Genomic DNA, 22,810 nt, shown 5'->3' with positions numbered 1-22,810 from the left:
CTAGCAAGTGCCAGTCTAGCCTCTATGAAAACAACCTTTATAACAAGAAATTTAACTCTTTCTCTTAATAAATCAGTTGACTTTTATCATCGACCTATTTTGTGCCAGGTCCCCTGACAAACAGCTCTGTGAACATGGTAAGTGTCAGGGACAGAGATTCAGGGCTCTGTGAAGGCAGACGCTCTCTCTGTCCCAGTGATGGGCAGGGATAAGAATGGATGGGGGATAGCTTCATATCTGAGCCAGTTCTCAAAGAGTAAACTGGGCAGACAATGAAAAGCAGGACATACAGAGATATTCTAAGCAGGGGAGAAAGCTTTGAGGCAGCCCAATCTATGTCATTAGAAAGCCTTTCCTTATACTGAGTTTAAAAGTTGTTCTTACAGGTTGTGATTCTTTTGCCTTTTGGGAGATAGATATTCATTCGTTCATTTATTTTCCCCCCCCACTTAACGAATATATATTGCACAGCCACTAAGTGTCAGGCCTTATTTTAGGTACTGAGAACATGACAAATCATTGCCCCCATGGACCCTATATTCTCGTGAACAGAGACCCCAGCAACTCTGTCTTCCTGGGAGTGGCCATTCATATGTGGACCACAAAGATTTGTATATTGTGAAAGCAAACAGAAGAGGACTGTCCTGGTTAACTTTCTGTGTTACTTCATTGTTAATATAGACTCTTTAAAAAAAATTCCAATTGATTAAAGGATAATTTTAAATATATTAAAAAAATTAACAGGGTTTTAGAATAAACCCCTACGTATCCACCAGTCACTGCACCAAGTAGCCATTCATGGCCAGTCTTATTTCATCTATTATCTTCCCCCACCACTCTGCCCTAATTTTGAAGCAAATTCTGGACATCATTTCAAATAACAATAGCTTTTCACATCCTGCCCTTAGATTACTCCACAGATCTGGGAGGCTGTGGCATTTACCTACGAATCCAGAACTGTGTGTGTAGCAGTGTTCTAGCTGGATTTTCTGCCCTCTCTCCTTTTTCCCCTTCCTCTCCTAAGTAATGTTTTATGGCATGTATTTTGTGATTTTTTTTTTAATTAAAAAAGAAACCAGCTTTGTTAACCTGCTACCTCTTGAAACTTCTGAACAGAGACATTGGGTGAGTCCACCTGTCAGTAGGACATGCAGATATTTTAAATGTGACATTCTTCTGAGATTCACATTATCTGGAAGTTCCAGAAGAACTTTTGATGTTATTTCCAATATAAATCAGCTTTTGTCTGCCTTTATTGGCACCGCACTTCCGTTTCTGGCCTCTGACATTCCGACATGAGTAAGCAAAATAGCTCTTCTTCAAGTTTATGAGAAGCAGTGAAAGGACATGGAGACATTTTACTTTAGGTGGAAGGTGATGCAATGGACTCTCCCAGATAGTCCATTGACTGAGCAGCTTGAGAAACAGGTAACCTGAAAAAGTTCTGCCAGTAGCTGTCTACTCAGAACACTTCAAAGGAAGTTCAGTTGTTTTCAGTTTGCTTAGTTCTGCTGGAATAATCTTATTGAGACTGTCTAACTGGTAAGTTGGATAACTTAGAGGTAATCATATATAAATGATTAATATATAAGTATCAATATAAATCAAATATTAAAAACAATATAAAATTATTATTGTCAGGGATTAGTTCTTCCCAAATAAAAGTTTGCAACAATAATATTAGAATAACTTTGGTTTTCTTTTTCATTTTGTTCCATGTGAGATGGAACTAAAGACTGGCTCCCCTTCCCCAGGAAACTTCCATTGTTGGGTCCAGGAAAATGATCCTGACAAATGCTGTGCGTGTAGGTTTACAGTTAGTGTAGAGATTTGAAGTCCTCATGAGTCCATCTTCTGATACACGGGGAAGCATGAGAAACAGTGCTTTTGGATTTTGACGATGGAAAGACATTTCTGATCTGGTGTGAGTATTTGGCTGAGCAAATCAAGCACGGCCTCAAGTTTTCTCATCTGCAAGTCGGGGTAATGATATATACCTGTAACACCGTGGATTGATTCACTTCAGCACGTAGTAGGGCATGATTGCTCTTGTCATGATTAACGCTACTGTGCTTCTGTTTTCCGATTTAGTTTGCCTCCTGCAGGAGGAAGACGGCAGCTTGGTGTGACATGTGTTGCATCATACATGTAACCTCGGGGCACAAAGGAAAGTGACTGTCATATAAATATCAAAATGGTCTATGGCCCAAATTTTCTCTTTGGCTGTCATTTTCCTCATTAGAATGACCTTTTGCTAACCTCTGTCTGTAAAATCATGCTTGTCTTTCCAAAGTCTGGCTCAAATGTTACCTTCCCTGTGAAGTGTCCCTGGGTCTCCACCTCTGGAATTATTCTTTGCCAGATCTATCTCTGCTTCCATGACCACGCAGCACAATTGTTCTCGAGTTAAAATTGCAGATTTATTTTACAGGGTGTAAGCAATTCCAGGCCATGGCCTATGGGTGGGTGGGGTTGGAGATATAGATTTGGAAATCATCCACAGAAGTGTGAGCATTAAAATTGTGGAGTGACAAAATGATAGGCGGGGTGTGCCGAGATGCAGGGCAAATTTAGTATATGATCATGATTGAGGAATGGAAACAGAAAAAGGATCCAAAAAATGAGAATATAAATGAGGGGTCGGAGGAATACAAGAAAATCCAGAATAATGCCTTTGTAAAAACAGACAAAGAGAAGAATTTAGAGAAGGGGGTGTTCCAAAGTGGTCAAGGCTTCTAAGGCTTCTAAAGAAGTCAAGAGAGTGAGGTCTGGAAAAAAATGGATGTAGAAAGTTAGAGGGTCAGTGGGAATAGCAGGATCAAGCCATCTTCTTATTATTTTTTAATCTTGGACTTTAACCTCTAGGCTTTAGAAAGCCAAGGATGGTTTCTATGGAAACAAGTAATAGAATTAGAGCAACATGACCTTGGCAACTGGCAAGTCTCAAACCCTTTCAACAAAGGGATGGAAAGAAGTAGAAAGAAGAGGAGGAGGAAGGGATGATAGAGACAGGGTTAATGGACTAACACCCTAGAGAAGGCAGGAAGGATGGTTCAGAGGAAATCATTCCTTCTCCTCCATAGCCCACCCTGCAGTAAGTCTGCTGATTTCTGTGAAGTGAATGCAACAATTAAATGAAATATCTCACCAGAGGATCCCTTCTGCCTTTTCATGGGTGTTTTATTTGTGCAGAAACCATTGCCATTGGCGGTGGTCTGAGCTGATGCAAACAAGTTAAGGTGCCAAGCAATAGCAGGAAATTGCTCTAGAGTTTAAGCAGTGGAAAGTGAAGGTATGAGGGAGTAGATTGGTCTGGATACATTAATTCTGGGCCCCTGGATATTTCATACTGATACTGACAAAGAAATACTATTAGGTATTAATAGAGAAGCTTTTTTTTTTTTTTTAAGTTTGAAAGGAAATTGTTTTGGATTCTCCATGTTCTATTGCTGACAGACCAACTCCAAATGAGGATATTCATGGCCAAGATCTTTCTAGAACAGGGGCCAACTCATAGTCCTTGTTCAGAGACCAGAAGATATGGCTTGAATCCTGGGCCAGTACATTCTGGTTTTATGAAATGTGTTTTAGTTACTTAGCCTCCTGGTCTTTGCGTCCCTCATGTACGAAATGGGGATAATCATGCTGATTTTATAGCAGTTATGAAAGGTTGAATTTGTTTGATACATCTGCCCATAGTGAGTACTGGACCAAAGCAATTCCTTAAGGGTTTTCCACACCTTCCCACGACAAGCTGAAATAAAATAGCATTTCCAATCTTTGGGAATGGAATTCTACCATGAAGCTCATTTCTACTTAGTACTCCCAATACTTTCAAGGGTTTTAGTAAAATTCATTGAATATTTTCTTTTACACGTTAACATGACATGTTGTTGTGTTTCTCCTTTTCTTTCAGTTAAAGATTTGGAAAAAAGAAAGGAACCAAAACCCAGAGTCAAGGTTGTGGATAAAGGAAACGGGAACAGACCAACTCCACCAGTAGAAGGTCAGATTTTTTTTTTTTTTATTTGCTCACTTGGGGGTTGAGTTGTTTTAATACCACAAGCAATACGCATGTACCTGGCCATTGGCCCCATCAGAAGAGTGCAGATCTGTTATGGAAATCTCCCTCAGCCCCCCATCACTCCTCCACTCCTCATATCTACTATCAGTACTTTTCTCTCCTTTCCTCTCCATCTTTAGTACCTCATCAAGTTCTCATGGATTTATTTTCTGTTGAGATACTAGACAGAATCTGTTCATTTCTTTCCTCATCTATTGCCAGTACTCAGAGAAACTGCCCTTTCTTTTCCCGATGTAAAGGATTATTTAGCAAAATCTCAATTTGTTTTCTACTGAGAAGTTAGAGGAATCTTTTCAAAATAAATCTGACCTTAGGCTCTTCCCACACACACCTTAGAACCCATTCAGTAGCTTCCCACTGCTCTTGGACCTCCAAGCCCCACCTACCCTTGGAACTTACCTGGCCCTGCCTCTCCTTCTTCTCCTTCTTCATCAAACAACTCCCTGCTTTCTAGCCCTGAAGGCTCTTTCAGAGCCTTTAAAGATCTGGTCTTTCTCTGCTGCATTGTCTGCATGAGACACTCTCCCCCATCACCCACTTTGCATAAATACCTCCTCTTTTTCCTGCAAAGCTCATTTTAATCATCACTTTCTTGGAAACCTTCTCTAACTAATCTCCTCCTTTATAGGCCCTCATACAACAACTGATTTTCCTTCACAGCATTTGCCAGAGTTATAATTTTATATTTCCTTATAATTGGAATATTTGCCTTTTCCCCTTGACTATATGATCGAAGAGAACAAGGCTGTTTCTGCTCATTTCTGACTCCTTAGTAGCTAGTAATATCTGATACATAACAGGTGTCTAAGTAAATATTCACTGAATGCAAAGATAACTAAATGGGCCATTAAAAATGTAAAATGCAAATAGCTACAAATATTGTCACCCAACAACCCACTCCCGTGTTTATTTTCATGCTCTGGCATGTGACTTTTTGGTCACTTTTCTGTGAATGTACAGGCGTGTGTGCATAGCCTGCCATAATGTATTTGTTGTTCCATGCATTGCTTCTCTTGCTTTGAGAACTTTCCATGTTACTGCAAACAGGAGGCAGGACAGCCTCGTGTTCGATTGCATCAGTGCAATTTTACCTGCCTGAATTCAAAGCCAGCCTTTGCCTTATACTTGGGTGATTTATAAGGGTTATCCTAATTTCTATGTCTCCGTTTCCCCATCTGTGGAATTTATTTCATAGACTTCTTAGGGATTAACTGTGTCGACACATGTCAAATACTTAGAATATTACCTACCAGGGAAAAATGTGAGCTGTCATTATTGGTCTATCTCATTCCTTTTAAGGCCCAGAAAATATGTTAACTATTTTCCATACTCATGAGCATTTAGATACTGTATAGTTTTCACTACATTTCTGAAAGTGAGGGGGGTGCCTGGGTGCCTAAGTCAGTTGAGGGTCTGATTCTTGGTTTTGGTTGGTTGTGATCTCAGGGTTGTGAGATCAAGGCCTGCACTGGGCTCTGTGCTCAGTATGGAGTCTGCTCGGGATTCGCTCTCCCTTTCCTTCTGTTCCTCTTTCTGTTCATGCTTGCTCTCTCTCATTCTAAAACAAATAAATAATATCTTTAAAAAAATTAAAAAATAAAAGTGGAATTTCAGGGTTAAGGGATGTGCAAATTTTAAATTATTTTGATCAGGTCTATCAAGTTTATTTTTAAAAAATAAACTTTTTTCAGTAGTTTATTTTTAAAACATAAATTCTTCCCAACATCTGAAATTCTCAATGCTTAAAAATTTTTCCCAATAATGTTTCATTGCTTTAATTTATATTTCTTTGATTACTAGTAAAGTTGAGCCTTTTTGTTTATTTATTTTTTATTTTTTATTTTTTTATTAACATAGAATGTATTATTAGCCCCACGGGTACAGGTCTGTGAATCACCAGGTTTACACACTTCACAGCACTCACCATAGCACATACCCTCCCCAATGTCCATAACCCCACCCCCCTCGCCCTACCCAGCAACCCTCAGTTTGTTTTGTGAGATTAAGAGTCTCTTATGGTTTGTCTCCCTCCCGATCCCATCTTGTTTCATTTATTCTTTTCCTAACCCCCAAACCTCCCATGTTGCTTCTCGACTTCCTCATATCAGGGACATCATATGATAGTTGTCTTTCTCCGAATGACTTATTTCGCTAAGCATAATACCCTCTAGTTCCATCCACGTCGTCACAAATGGCAAGATTTCATTTCTTTTGATGGCTGCATAGTATTCCATTGTGTATATATACACCACATCTTCTTTATCCATTCATCTGTTGATGGACATCTAGGTTCTTTCCGTAGTTTGAGCCTTTTTGTTTTTCATATCTTCAGCAGTCATTGGTGTTTTTACCTATTTTTGGTCCACTTTTGGTTTGTGTTTTTTGTTTTTTTCTATGACTACATAGAAGTTTTCTATACAGTTGGGATGTTAAAACTGTTCCTCTTGTATTGTCATATTGTTAAATATATCTTCTCTTGGTGTATTATTTGCCTTGCAACTTTATTCATGCTTTTTGAGAATTTTTAATATAATTTTTAAAAATTCATGACAGATACACTAGTCTTAACTTTTATGGATGTCTTGGCTTTGTGATTTTCTTAGCTTATGAAACATGAAATATTTGTCAAATAATTTATAATTTTATATATAACTATATTGTTGTAATTTATTGTTAAATATGTATCAGATATACAAAAAGTATAAAAATAATGTAATAAGGGACACCTGGGTGGCTCAGTTGGTTGGGCAACTGCCTTCGGCTCAGGTCATGATCCTGGAGTCCCAGGATCGAGTCCTGCATTGGGCTCCCTGCTCGTCAGGGAGTCTGTTTCTCCTTCTGACCCTTCCCCCACTCATGCTGTCTCTCTTTCACACTCTCTCTCTCAAATAAATAAATAAAATCTTTAAAAAAATGGAATATATGACTTTGTCCAGTTAAGAAAATAAACATATTAAAATATAGTTGGAACTCTTTATATACCCTTATATATTCCCTTCCCCTCTTCTTTAGAGGCTACCATTATTCCAAATTCAGTGTTTATCATTCCTACATGTATCTTTATCATTTTATTACATATATGTGAATCCTGAAACCACATTTTAATTATGCATTTGTATCTTAAATTTTATATACATTTTATTATACCATGGGTATCTTTTTGCAACTTGCCTTTTTTTTTAAACACAGTGTTAGGGTTTTTTTTTGAGTTATTAATGTTGACTTATGTGGAAGCAATTTACTCATCTTCTTTGTTGTGTAGACTAGAATCCCACTGGATAAATGTACTCCAGTGTATTTAACCCTTCTACTCTTACTGTTACTGATATTTTGCTATTACAAATATGCTGTAAATATTTCTGTTAATGTTTCCTTCTGCACATGCAGTAGAACTTCTCTAGAGTATATAACTAGAAATTGAATTATGCAGTTGTAGTACGTGCATATTTTCAACCTTGTTGATCCTAAGGTGTCCTTATTTATATGTTTTTGTATCTATTATTCTTTCCTTATTATATTTATATATAATATATTTTATTTTTTAAATTAAACTTAATTTTTTAACATTAAATTTAATTTTTTTTCAGGGTTCCAAAATTCACTGTTTATGTACCTCACCTAGTGCTCCATGCAATACGTGCCCTCTACAATACCCACCACAAGACTCATCCAACAGCTATTCCCCACACCTTCAAAACACTCCATTTGTTTCTCAGAGTCCACAATCTCTCATGGTTCATCTCCCCCTCTGATTTCCCCCAACTCACTTCTCCTCTCCATCTCTCCATGGCCTCCATGTTATTCCTTATGCTCCACAAGTAAGTGAAACCATATGATAATTGACTCTCTCTGCTTGACTTATTTCACTCAGCATAATCTCCTCCAGTCCCGACCATGTTGATACAAAAGTTGGGTATTCATCCTTTCTGATGGAGGCATAATACTCCATTGTGTAGATGAACCATATCTTTTTTATCCATTCATCTGTTGAAGGTCATCTTGACTCTTTCTACAGTTTGGCAACTGTGGCCATTGCTTCTATGAACATTGGGGCCCTTCTTTTCACTACCTCTCTATCTTTGGGGTAAATACCCAGTACAGCAATTGCAGGGTCCTAGGGAAGCTCTATTTTTAATTTCTTAAGGAATCTCCAAACTGTTTTCCAAAGTGATGGCACAAACTTGCATTCCCGCCAACAGTGTAAGAGGGTTTCCCTTTCTCCACATCATCTCCAACACACGTTGTTTACTGTCTTGTTAATTTTGGCCATTTTAACTGGTATAAGGTGGTATCTCAATGTGGTTTTGATTTGAATCTCCCTGATGGCTAATGAGGATGAACAGTTTTCCATGTGTCTGTTAGCCATTTGTATGTCTTCTTTGGAGAAGTGTCTGCTCATGTCTTCTGCCCATTTTTTGACATTATTAACTGTTTTGTGTGTGTTGAGTTTGAGGAATTCTTTATAGATCTTGGATGTCAACCCTTTGTCTATAGTGTCATTTTATTATTACATTATATTATAAATCCTGAATTGGATTTTTATCTCATTAGTTTTCAATAATTCTCCTTTTTGTTATATCCACTTTTAAGACTAAAATAGCCAAGTGCTGTAGCTATATCATGAGATTTCGAGATTTATTATTATTTATTATTATTATGTAGGACATACTATTTTCTAATTTCTAGCAGACTTTTTATTTTGATCCATAAGTTACTTAGAAATGTATTATTTAATTTCTTTTTAAAATGTATTTATTATTTATATGTTTATTTATTTATTTAGAGAGTGCATGAGCAGGGAGAGAGGTAGAAAGGGAGGGAGAGAGAATCTCAAGCAGAGTCCACACTGAGCGCAGAGCCTGACATGGGTTCAATCCCACGACACTGAGATCATGATCTGAACTGAAATCAAGAGTTGGATGCTCAAGTGGCTGAGCCACCCCTGTGCCCCAGGATTGTATTATTTAACTTCTAAACTTATGGAGAGTTTTAAAAAGATACTGATGTGTTTTTGGTGTTGTGCAAATTGCATTGTGGTTGGAATAGTTTTTAAAAATTTGTGAAGACTTATTTTATTGTTTAAATTGTGGGCAATGAGGGGGTGCCTGGGTGGCTCAATGGGTTAAAGCCTCTGCCTTCGGCTCAGGTCATGATCTCAGGGTCCTGGGATAGAGCCCCGCATTGGGCTCTCTGCTCAGCAGGGAGCCTGCTTCCTCCTCTCTCTCGGCCTGCTTCTCTGCCTACTTGTGATCTCTGTCTGTCAAATAAATAATAAAAAATAAAATAAAATCTTTAAATTGTGGGCAATGAGGAAAATTTGAATCTCTTTCTCTAATGTCTGTTTTGTCCATTTCTCTTTGTAACCCTAGGAATTTTCCTTTAAATAATGGGCTAGGTACAGGTAAAATAAAAGTTGTATTTTCCAGGGACTTTTTCTTTGGCAATGGTTCTCTTTTTTTTTTTTTTTAGCAATTCAATATTTGACTGAAAGACAGTTTAATTTAATATTAATATAGAAATCCTGGCTTAATTTTCTTTAGTAGTGACATAACACATTGATTATCTATCCTTTAATATTTTCCCCTATTTGTGTCCTAAGGTTTAAGGTGAGTAATCTTGTGAAGAGCATTCAGTTAGATTTGTAATATCTCTTACAATCTCTGTTTTTTGATTGGTGACTTTAGTCTACTTAGATCTTGAAGTTACCGAAAAGCTTGGATTTACAACTTATTTTGTGCTATTACTGTACATTTTCCCCTATGTTTTCCCTCCTGTATGCCTTATTTATTTAGTGTTGGTCAATTTTTTTAAATGCATTTCTCTCCCTTCCAAACTAAAAGGTTCCTTATGTATTTTTTGTATGGTTATAATTACTATTTTAACATGCATATAAAATCAAAGTCTAAAGCTAAGCCATATGTTTACCATTTCCTAACCAACATAAAGTTTTGTAATACTTTAACTTCAGTTATCCATCTCCTGTATTTCACATAATTCATGGCAGATACATTAAGTTTAGCTTATTTTTTTTTTTGCCTCATGAAGTTATATTTATAATAATTATTATTTTAACAGCCTGGGTTTGTCTAGATTTTCCCATGTTTATGAATTTATTTACTCAGGATTCTGTCTTGTATGTCAGACTTTCTCTACATGTTCAATTTCTTTTAGGGAGGATCTGTGTTAATAAATTCAATTTTATTCATACCAAAAATATCTTTCCCTCCCCCCTGATATTGAAAGATTAGCCAGGTACCCGGTTGAGAGTTCTTGTCTCCAGCCATTTGGAAGATGTGTCACTATCTTCTGACTCCCATTTTTGATGAGCCTGTTGTCAGTTTAAATGTTCATTTTTAGGTAATTTCTCTTTTCTCTCCAGATGCTTTTCAAATTTTCTTTCCTTTTTCTTTGGCATTCTGTTGTTTCACTCCAACAGCCTACTTACAGATTTCTTTGTGTTCCCAGAATTAAGAGTTCTTTCACCCGTTCTGGAAAAATCTTAATGTTTAGCTCTTCAAATATTTTTTTTCCCTCAGTTATCTATTCCTTTTTCTCTCCTCTCTTTCTCTGTATTTAAATTAGATTTCTCATAAAAAGTCTTCTCCAGTGATCAATGTCTCTTCATTTTCATATTTTTACCTCTCTGATTTTATCAATGACATTTTGGATAATTTCCTTTACCTTTCTATTAGTTCATTAATTATCTCTTTTCCTTTATCAAATCAGCTTTTTAGCCTTTTCAATGAGGCTTTTTCATCCTTTTCAGCGAGTAAATCTTTTATTTCTAGAAATTACATTTAGTTCTTTAATAAATTTGCTAGTAATTTTTATGGTATTTTGTTCCATGGTACTGTTTTTTTAAATTATTACAATATATCCATTGTACTTATTTTATATTCTGAGCCCAATAATTATATTATCTACAGTATTTGGGGACTAAATTCTTTTTTTCTTTTGTTGTACTGGTTTTCATTCATGGTGCTTGTTTTCTTGTTTGATGTGTCACATTGGTTTGTGAGCTCAGTTGTGGGAATTCTTCACAACTTGGTTTAGGAGTGGACCTCTCCAGAGAAGTGCCCTTTTGTGGTAATGATTTATATTTATTAATTGTCTTGGGACACTCAGAGTTTTTCTATAATTACAAATTCATAGGAGAGATCGTTTTCTTCCACACAGACAGAGGCCAATACAAAGTCTTTGCTGGAAAGCAGATATTTTTCTATTCCATCATTTCACTGAACATATAACCTTTTGAGGGTGCTGCCTTTACCTGAGAAGTATCAGTTCCAACCTCCCACACTGAAGTCATTCCATGTCTTGTTTCTTGGTCCTCTATGACCATTAAAGCTGAACTTCCTGACTTGTAAACTCCCGGTTAATATGAAGTCTATTTCCCCTTGCAATACATAAACTGTGAGAAGATATTTTGAGACTATGAAAATATTGTTTTTCCTGTTAAAATTTCACCCACTTGTTTTAATATTCACTGATGACTCTTGTCTCAATCAGTTACTACTATACTGTTTAGAAAATGGTAATTTTCCTGACTCCATTGTTTACTCTGCATGTGTTAGCTGGCTTTCTACTGTAAGGGAGATATTTCTCTTCCCCCACATTTGTTTGTCTGTTTGTATCAATATGGACTCATGGATTCTTATTTTATGGTATGGATTATAATCCAGTACTATCATTATTTATTTCAAAGCTCAAATACTTCCAGATTTGTTCAGTGGGAGCTATGTCCAGCTGTCCCCTATGCCTATCATTCTTTAACCTTTTCCTACCTTCTGGCATAAATCTTATATTCCAGAGTCTTGCATTTTTTCTGTCCTACTATGAAATCCATCAGTCCTTCAAGAAATCCTGGATTCTTCTCATGGAGTATGGTATTTAGAAACCAAGATGTAGCCACTGGATGTGCTTACCGCCTCTAGATTTTTGTTACTTCTAGGTCCTCTTAGCTAAGGGTACACATGTACACCCCCCCACACACCCCTATTTGTCTATCATCTGTATCATCATTTTTTCTTATATCTACCTTAGACCCATCTCACAGGATTCATGCTAGCCTCCCCTTTCCATGTTTATCACCCTTTTGCAAGACAGTTGGGAAACATGGCCCCAATATCTTAAATATATCTGCTTCCATGTTCGATCATAAAAGTGTTTTTAGAATTTCTAATCTATATACATGGTAAAAAGAAAAAATCTATTAGAGTTCAATTGTTTGCCTTTAGCATGGATCTATAATGAAATATCTGTGTCCAAAAGGATCTTGGGTTAGTTCTTTTCTTCCCTCTTCATTATGGTTTTGTCATTCATTTTTAATACAGCTGGGTTAACTTATGAGTGTGTAAACATGAATGTGGTTCCGAGAGCAAAATAATTATACAAAAGGGTAACACTCAAAAGAAGTGTCACTGTCCTTGTTTCATCTACCTAGCTTTACTCACTCCTTCTAAATGACCAAACTCATTAGTTTCTGATTTATCTTTATGTTTCTTTAAAAAAAAAAAAACAGATTTGTACATATTTTTCTGGAGCATTTTGCATGTCAGTTCTCAGCGAGTTTTGGCTTAGCATTCTTCACCATGCAATGCTTAAAGAATGGCACTCAAGGTGAAATCTATCTTCTATCCATGGATTAGAGTTGGCCCCAGAATTTAGCTATAGCTTGATATTCCTAAATATCCTAATTCTTTATTTTTTTCCCTGATTCACCTTCCTCCTGCACTTTAAAATGAAAGATCAGTGACATGAATTAAATACAGGAAAATGGACAATGAAAAAGTAAGAATCTCTTAGACACATGCTTCGATAACTGTGAATGAACACATGAAGGACCATTTATTCCACCAGCGGTGCATTTGCTTTACTCACTAAACGCAATTATGGGGGCACCTGGGTGGCTCAGTCGTTAAGCGTCTGCCTTCAGCTCAGGTCATGACCCCAGGGTCCTGGGATGAAGCCCTGCATCGGGCTCCCTGCTCAACAAGGAGCTCAACAAGGAGCCTGCTTCTCCCTCTCCCTCTGCCGCTCCCCCTGCTTATGCTCTCTCTCTCTGTCAAATAAATAACATCTTTATAAAAAAATAAACATGATTATGGAGGGGCCTTCCCCTCTATAGGAGGAGCTATTTCAAGGTGTTTCTTGCAGTCATCAGGACCTGGACTAGGGCAAAGACAGTCAGGGGTTTTGTGGAAGAGGAAGTGGCTTCCTGTTTTTGGCAGGAGCTCCTGTGAGGTGTGTGCGGAGCTGGGGAGGATTTTCTTAAAAAGTAAGTTGTCAACAGTGGTGACAATCCAGGCAAGAGTTAGGGCTCCCAGATGATTGGAGAAGAATATCCCCAGGGCCTGCAGGCAACAAGAAGGCCTTCCCCACCCGAGTCGTAATGTACCACTTGCCACATCCCCTCTTCCAAGTGTGTCAGTCCCATGTTTCACATTGAACTCTGGTGCTCCTTATTGTGTTTACAGTCTACAGTTGTTGGTCCAAGAGTCCACACTGATAGTGGGTGAGATACAATCAGACATATTTCACATAGTTTGGAATTCTCGTTTACATGGGAAGAGCTAAGATCCTTCACAGAAATTGCTGTGCAGTGAAAGAGTTACTTGCTTTCAATTGACCGTACATGTTTCTTCAATAATCCAAGACAAACTCACAAACACAAGCGGTATTTGCCTTTGAGCATAATACTGGAGTGTCTGCCTCAACGGCTATTTCTCCTTTGTTGTCCAAACATCTTTCTTCAGTTATTCGTGGTGTTTTGCACAAGAATGCAGAACCTGATTGAAAGAGATTATGAAACAGATAGGAAAAGTTATATAGAAGGTTTTTTTCCCCCTTTTTGTGGTTTTTCAATTAAGACCTCTGACCCGCTTTGCTTTCTTTTTTTTTTTTTTTAAGATTTTATTTATTTATTTGACCAAGAGAGAGATCACAAGTAGGCAGAGAGGCAGGCAGAGAGTGAGGAGGAAGCAGGCTCCCCTCTGAGCAGCGGGGCTCGAACCCAGGACCCTGGGATCATGACCTGAGCCAAAGGTAGAGGCTTTAACCCACTGAGCCACCCAGGCGCCCCCCGCTTTGCTTTTTTATAATGAATTTTTTTTTTAAGTTTTCTACAATGAGAAGATCAGGGGAGGGTCTTTTTCCCATGGGGGAAAAAATGAAATGAGTGCAAGTTATTCTTTTGAGGAGTGGCAAACTATGGCTCACATACAGTCCTGTTTTCTTATATAAACTTTTATTGGAACACCGCTGGGTTCGATCGTTTACGCATTGTCTGCAGCTGCTTTCCCACAAAACCCATGCTGAGCGGTGCAACAGGTATCCTGTGACCTGCAAAGACTAAAACATTTCCTATCCCACCCTTTTCAGAAAAACGTTGCTGTTCCTTGCTTTTGAATGTTATGGAACAGAATCATTTGATGAACTGAGTGATTTAATTGCTTTTCTGAGAACAGCTAGTATGTGTTGATATTTCCAATAAGGATTGCATAGATGTGCTCCCCCACATAAGCCTTCAGTGGATGTAGCTTCTCATACTATCTAGCCCATTTGACTTCTTTTCAAATCCGAGACATGACCACTCCCAAAATTTGATTGTGAGGATTAAATCAGTTAACATGTGTCAAGGACCTAGAACTTAGTAAGTGCTACATACATATTGGCTACTGATATCGCAATGTAGAGTTTGCATGAATCAATTTAACCAAAGATCAGTCTTTCGTGTTATTGATTTAACAATAAATGCACAGAGGAGGTTTGGCAGTTACCCCCGTAGTGCTGAGCTCTGTGTTGGGCACTGGGAATCACTGATGCTCCCAGTAGGCAGGATCCTACCCTCATTCTACTAACGTAGTCTGGCAGGGACTTGGTGCCTGTGGTGTTATTTTTGGAGAAGAGTCGGGTCTGCATTATATATCGTCATTGTGGTTGAGCACAGCCAGGAAACATGATTATTCTGAAGGGTTTTTTTTTTATTATTATTTAATAGATTTGCTTATTTTCTGTTAATTTTACAGTTTCTTGGCTCAGTGTTAAGAGATAAATTAGAAATTTTACTACCTTTCCCACCAGTTATTCTGGGTCTTAGATCTACCAAGCTCAGGGCTAGGAGTTCAATTTGACAAGAATGGGATTGCTGGGGATCTGAATTTTGGGAAGGCAGGAGTCGGAAGATCAGTGACAACAAAGGAGAATGGGTGGGGCTTGGAGATTAATGCTGGTTAGATCTTGACTCTTGCAGGTGAGAGGGGAGGGATTTGGTTCATTCACAAACTGGACGTTGGAGTTAGGTTGTGTGCTGGCATTCACGCAATAAAATGTTTAGGTGGGTGCCTGGCCCTTAGACATGCTCAATAGATGCTCTTCCTCCTCCTTTTCCTGCTTCTTCTGCTTCCCTGTCCCCTTCCTCCTTTTTCTTTTTCTCTTTATTGTTATAATTACTGTTATCTAGACAGCTGATACAGTGTACTAGCAACAGCACCAGGATGGACTAAAATATGCACAGGGAGAATTTGTGGAAGCCTTTCTGTCTATGCCTGTGCCCTGAGTGAGGGATAACATCTTGGGAATTGATAACCATGGGCCTATACTATGTTCAAATCAAGAATTCAAATTCACACTCTTCAAATGCTCTGGGATCCTCCCATTCAAAAGATTACTATAAAAATTGCTCAGAGTTGGCAAAAGTAAGGTGCCTGGCAGATGCAAACACAAAACCCACCCATTTGAGACATGACCTATAACTCAATTGCTAAAGATGGCCATGGATAAAGCAATGCCAAGAAAGAGGTTGGAATCCAAACTTTTCAAACACAGAAGTAAACTATGTGCCATGAGTAAGAATCAGAAGACACAAAAAGGGTGGTCTCAGAATCCCATGGATTTCAATTATGGAATGGTGACATGAAGACGATTAAATAAACAATATTGTTAAAGTCATGGAAATATTCAAAGCGAGAGAAGGGATTGACAGACTATGACAGACTATGAAAAAGAGAATATGTAGATTTGAGAAGGGATCACATAGAGCAGAGTTCTGAAGAGCTTAAGTAGATAGTCACACCCTGAGTCCTTGTTGGGGAAAATGTAGAATGCCAGATTCAAAGATAAGACTTTAAAAGACAAAATCAGAACGAGGAGGAGTGGAAGGACTGGTTGAAACCATTTCTCAGTGACAGAGATCTAGCTGTGTGCTCTTATGTGCTCCTCAGCTTTTTGGTTTATTAAACAAAACCCTGTTTTTAGGGGCGCCTGGGTGGCTCCGTCAGTGAAGCATCTGACTCTTGATTTCAGCTCAAGTCATGATCTCAGGGTTGTTGGATTGAGTCCCCTGTTGGGCTCTGCACTGGGTGTGGAGCCTGCTTACGATTCTATCTCCTTCTCTGCCCCTCCTCCATGAAAAAACCCTACTGTTTTTAAAAAGTGATGTTAAGTAATTTTATTTATTAGTTTAGTAAGGAAAAGGTTGAGAAGTTCAGCAAGTTCAGCTTGCTTAATAAACTGCTGATGTGTCTTAGGAAGAAACAAATTTATTAATTTAAAAAAAAAGGTTGAGAAATCCTCATCTGTTACAACTGTGTTAATGGAGAAGCTGTGATATAATTATGGCCCTCTGCCCCTCACTTCTTCCCATCAAGCATTCCAGAACATTTCACAGAAGCACAGAGCAAGCAAAGAATGCTCTATCAGGTATAAGGTCTGAGATACATCATAGGTCCCTGAGTCTGTGTAAACATGCTCAAAGTAGACTTCAGAAGAGGATATGAATTGCTTTCCAGCCTAAGGTTTAAGAGAATAAATAAAAACATTTTTATCAGAATACTTTTTCCTTCACATATTGAATTTCTCTTTTCACCCTTATTTTCCTCATTACTTTGTGAGATCACTGTGGCTTAGAATACAACACCCAGGCCTTGCGGTCAAACATCTCTTGGAGTGAAATCTTCCCTCACTTGCTACCTAGCCGTCCAACCTTAGGCATACAGGGGTCCCCCCTTTATCTGCGGGGGATGTGTTCCAAGACCCCCCAGTGGGTGTTTGAAACCACATATGGTACTGAACACTCTAGATACAATCCTTTTCCCTATTTGTGCATACCTATGATAAAGCTTAATTTGTAAATTAGGCACAGTGAGAGATTAACAACAAGAACTACTAATAAAATAGAACCATTATAACAACTACCCTGTGATAAAAGTTCTGTCAATGTGGTCTCTCTTTCCCTCTCAAAATTACCTTACAGTCCTATACCCGCCTTCCTTTCCTTGTGATGGGGTGAGAGATAAAATGCTGGCGTGATGAGACGAAGTGAGGGGAATGACCTAGGCACTGTGTTGAAGGGTTAGGCTCCCGTTGACCTTCTGATGATACCTCAGAGGGAGAATCATCTGCTTCTAGACCGTGATGACCGCAGGATAAGGGAGGACTACTGACCTCTCGGAGCCCTAATTTCTTCATCGGCAAAAGCAGAGTAACTAAAGTCAAGGATGTGAGGATGAGCCTCTGGCACAGGGATGACAGGCCTGGGACATCTCAGGCACCCAAGGACTGTCAGTCTCCAACCCGTTTTCCATTTTCTGCTTCCTTAATGTCTTCATTTTGAAGAGAAAATCACATACAGAATGCAACAGAGTGTCTCACATTATCAACTGCTCTTTGTTGAATATTTGAATGCAGCTTGTTTTAGACTCAAGGAGAGAGGGTCACAATCCTGTGGGGAAGATTCAGGAAGACTGTGTAAACGGAAAGAATGTTTTTATCATAAAAAAGCAGAAAGCTGATTTCTGGGGGTTTTTTCCTTGATGTGAAGCATCACAGTTGATATTTTCAGGAATTTAGAGGGACAAGAGGTAGGATCAGTGATTCAGAAAATAATCATTGAATACCTGCAGAGTATGTTATACCTGTGTATATAAAATGACAAGATTTCCTGAGGGCGAGGGGATGAGATTCTCCTAGCAATAGACTTCTAGCTCTTTTAGTCCTCCTGTCCCCCAGGCTTGCTAAGACATTTTAGAAGGATTTTCACACCTTGTCTGAGGGCCTCCAGCAAATTTTATCATTCTCGCCTGTGACTTCTCTGTTAGGAAGAGAACAGAGTTCTTCCTTAAAAAAGTTTTCAAATGTCCTCATTTTTTAAAAGATTTTATTTATTTATTTGAGATAGAGAGTGGTGAATGAGAGCGATGAGTGAGAGAGCGTGCACACAGCAGGGCTTGGGGGGGGCGGAAGGAGAGGGAGAAGCAGGCTCCCCGCTGAGCAGGGAGTCCAATGTGGGGGCTCCATCCCAGGACCCTGGGATCATGACCTGAGCCGAAGGCAGACGCTTAACTGACTAAGCCACCCATGTGCCCCTCAAGTCCCTCATTTTTAAAAGAACTTGTAATGTATGGGTTTTTCCTTTTTTAATCAGATATCTTAGAGCTATGGGTCCTGCTAAAGACTTTGGTAGAGTCTGTCCCCTGTAGGAATGCTTGGGTTTGTCTGACTGATACCTTCCTTCTTATCTAAGAATTTTGTATTAAACCTCTTGTGTCTACACCCGCAGGCCTGACTGTTGCTGTCAGATTGAGTAGGGATCTCAGCCTTAGAAATCGCAAAATGTCAGAATCTGTTTGTTATGGATGAATTGGAATTACAGAGATGATTGAGTCATTGCATTTTTCAGAAAATCACCTAAGAACCAACATGAACGCACGCCCAAGTCATGTAGTACTATATGCAGACGTGAAAATAAATGTGAATGCAGTACCCTGGCTTGGGACGTTGAGCAAGTTTTGTTCTTAAATAAAGATGTTCGGGTGAAACAACCTCTCTTGAGTCTGTATTATCTTAGAAAAATCAGGAAATAACCAGATAATTGTACAAATAAATGTTAAAGCAAACTCTATATGAAAGTATTTTTAAAGGACCATATATTTTCCAAGGAAGTAAAATCTATTTTAGGTGTTTTGCATAGGGGTAAGTAAAGGTTAGAAAGGATAGAAATGGTGGAGACAGAAGGGGAGATAAAAATTGAGTCAGAAGTCTGAGAGATGGGACCATTTGGGGGGGAAATGAGGGCAGTTTTATTGGCATGAAGTGTGAAATCAATAGGGACAGATCAAGTGGACTTATATTATGGAAAGCTTTGAAGAGCACCATGTATACCTTAGGTTAAGTTATCTTAAAATGTAGAATTGCCAGGTGCTTGGAGAACCATGGAGTTCCGCCAGTTGAGAGGGTGGTTGAGAAGCCCCCGTCATGCCCTTAATGGTTAACCTCCATCTGCTCATTGACAGAGATCTCACTGTTTCCTTGTGATCTAGGGAAATCTTGACTATTCGTGCTTTCTTGAATTGAGTTGAAATCTGTTTCCTTGTGGACATACAGAACACTACTAACCCATCTTTTGTATGACAGTCCTTTAAACATTTGAAGACAGCTTATTGTCTTCTCTTGGTCCCTTATAGCCTTTGAGCAGAGGAGAAAGGTAATGAAAGTGATGTTTATGGGACTGTCAGTTACTGCTGGGCTCTGAGGGAGCCCTGGGCAGGGCTCCGAGTGACTGCTGAGATGTTCTTTTGGTTAGAAGGCAAGAGGGTATGATTTTTATTTCAAGCTCTTTTTATTTTATTTATTTTTTTTAAAGATTTTATTCGACAGAGGGAGGATAAGCAGGGAAGCAACAGGTAGAGGGAGAGGGAGAAACAGGTTCACCGCTGAGCAGGGAACCCAACGTGGGGCTCGATCCCAGGTCCTGGGATCATGACCTGAGCTGAAGGCAGATGCCCAACTGATTGAGCCGCCCAGGCAACCTCATCCTCTTTTTAATGGCTCCCTCTCTCCCTCCTTCCCTTTCTTACCTTTCTTCCTCCGCCCTCCCTTCCTCATTCCTTTCTTCCTTCCTTGCTTCCTTCATTCCTTCCTACCTTTCTTCCTTCCTTAATCCTCCCTTCTTCCATTCCTTCCTTGCAAATTCTTCTGTGAAGGAAGCTGCTTAGGACAATAGCGAAGCAGTTCAGGCTTTGGCATCAGTCCTGGATTTGAATTTCTTTTCCACCTGCTCAGTGTGTGATGATGGGCCAATTACTCAACCTTTCTAAGTTTCTAACCTCTTTTTTCAGTGGAGCGAGAAAAACACCTACCTTGTAGGATGAATATGGGGCTTGAATGGAAAAGATACATGCAAAGCTCCTGGTGAAAGCAGTCACTACATGGCAGGTCTTTTTATTACTGTAAAAAAAAGAAGCAATGACCACTATTTGCTGCAGTCAATAAATAAATAACTACATGTATATATAACTATGTAACTATGATAACTATATATCTATATCAATATCTATCCATATCTATACCTATCTCTCTCTGTGTCTATGTATGTGTAGATATAGATATAAAGAGATTTATTATAAGGAATAGGCTCACAGGATTTTGGAGGCTAAGAAGTCCCCAGGTCTGCAGTCAGCAATCTGGAGACGCAGGAGAGCTGATGGTGTAAGTTTTAGTCTGAAAACCGGCAGGCTCGGGGTCCAAGAACAGGCAATGTTTCAGGTGGGGCCACTGTTGCAGCTCAAGGCAGCTAGGCAGGCGCAGGTCCCTTTTCCTCCGTCTTTTGCTCTGCTCGGGTTTTCAGTCAATTGGATGAGGAAAGTATTTAGTCTGTAGATGCAAATGCTAATGTCATCCCGAAACAGCCCCCACCGACACACTCAGAATGACCTTCAACCAAAAATCCAGGCCCCCTGTGGACCCGTCAAGTTGATACATAAAATTAACCATTCTACTACAAAGTAAGAAGTCCTGCTAAATAAATAAATAAATAAATAATAAATAACAGAATGGGTGGGGGTGCTGTTTTAGGTAGGGTAGTCATCTGTCAAGGATGCCTTGAATGGAAGTCTCCACTAGGACTAGAGGAAATGAGTGCTAAGCTCACTCTGATTCATGTCAATAAACACAACTGAGATGAGCTCCTGCTCCCCGCCTGCTATATGGACAGCTTGTAACATTAGTAGGACAGAGAACTAGTGACCATCCATGTCGCATTATGTGAGGACATTTTCTGTGATGGTGGTACATGGTCTGATGAAAAAGTCATGTTGGGGGCGCCTGGGTGGCTCAGTGGTTAAGCATCTGCCTTCAACTCAGGTCATGATCTCAGGGTCCTGGGACTGAGCCCCGAGTCGGGCTCTCTGCTCAGCAGGGAGCCTTCTTCTCCCTCTCCCACTTCTCCTGCTTGTGTTCCTTCTCGCCTGTCTCTCTCTGTCAAATAAATAAATAAAATCTTAAAAAAAGAAAAGAAAAGAAAAAGTCACGTTGGACCAAACCTTTAGAAGACCCGGCATCCAGTCCTGACTACGGTGTAAACACTGATTCATTCATTATCTTGTCTCTCTAAACCTCAATTTCTTTTTTAAAAAATGAGGAAATAATGACACCCCCAAGAACATTGAAAGAACCAGAATGTACCAATGTATTGAAAAGCCCTTTTTAGAACCATTGGTAAAATAGTGTCAACTCTAAAAAAAAATCCTCAGGGATGTAGCCGAAGCCAGTCTTGGAAGTGAGCTTTTCTTTTGGTTTGGAAATCTGCACTTAACCTCATGAGAGGCTTAAGTGAAAAATTGTTCTGTGACCACAGTTTTCCTTCAGATGTCTTGTGTAATTAATGGCCTAGCTAGGTATTTTGCTAGTGGCATAGAAAAAATAATTTGAAGCTACCAATGAATCCAACCAGTTGTGGTGAAAATCATCGTGAGATTTTCTGAGGGCATACTGAGATAATGTGAGTAAATATAGTACATGCTTTCCTTTCTTCCAGCTTTGCCTCATGCATTTGAAAAATAGCAAGGAAGACAGGCAAATCTGATACAATGTCCCCAATCCTGAAATATCTGTAATCCACTTTCCCTGTGTGGTAGTGAGCCAGGGTGGGAGGAGAAACTATGTTTAACTGAGCCGTCATGGTTTATTTTCTAATGCTTTCCTGGAGGATAAATTATGTGAAAAGAGGAAATTCCTGTATAACAACACAGTTCAATGTACTTCACTGATGTGCTTCGTGGCAAAAATTGGGCCGGACAAAGGAAATAAAAAAGATGCAAATTTCTCTTCTCTCACTGATTTCAGTCAAATCACGGAGATAGAAATGGAAAAGAAAATCATAATAGTCTAGTGTTATGAATACAGCAAACCATGTCCAAATGAAGAGGCAGTAGTTAGGGACAGATAATGAGTCCTATCTGAGGACTGTTGGAAAAGCTGTATGCAGTTGTGAAGTGTGACCTGGGTTTTGAAGGAAGCGTAGGAGTTTGCCTAACAGAAAAAGTCTGCTTTTGTTAATTCTCTCTTTTCTTTTTCCATTAACTATGTTGGCGAACACTTTTACCCATGAACATGGTATAAATATTCCTATAGAAACCAAATTAGGTTGTTAATTTGAATGCTATTAGAATAAAAGGAATAATATGGTTTAAAAGGAAGACTTTTGATTTGGTAATTTCATGTCATTCTCACCAAAGTACCACTCCCCCCACCCATACACAATTACTCTTTATATCATTATGTTTATTTTTATAAAGCACTTTAAAAAATCTGAACTTACGTGGTTTTGCTAGACTGTGTTTCTTCTTACTAAGAATTTAAGCAGCAGGGAGGCAAGAACTTTGCTGTGTTCCTGAGTGCCCAGAACAGTACTTGGTATACAGCAAATATTAAATACAAATTTATAAATAA

General features: G+C 38.9%; 1 protein-coding gene across 2 annotated transcripts in view; it reads left to right on the top strand.

Annotated features, from left to right (window-relative positions):
• The window catches only part of COL14A1 (collagen type XIV alpha 1 chain), a 216,621-nt gene that overhangs the window by 34,421 nt on the left and 159,390 nt on the right, over positions 1-22,810 (top strand). For both annotated transcript variants that reach the window (XM_032858416.1, XM_032858417.1), the window contains exon 5: positions 3,917-4,006. In XM_032858416.1, the coding sequence (XP_032714307.1) occupies positions 3,917-4,006 (90 nt within the window). The remainder of the gene's footprint in view (positions 1-3,916; positions 4,007-22,810) is intronic.

The sequence above is a fragment of the Lontra canadensis genome, unplaced genomic scaffold (assembly GCF_010015895.1).
Source record: "Lontra canadensis isolate GAN:19392208 unplaced genomic scaffold, GSC_riverotter_1.0 scaffold15, whole genome shotgun sequence".
NCBI lineage: Eukaryota > Metazoa > Chordata > Mammalia > Carnivora > Mustelidae > Lontra > Lontra canadensis.
This window is presented reverse-complemented; position numbering and strand designations above follow the sequence as displayed.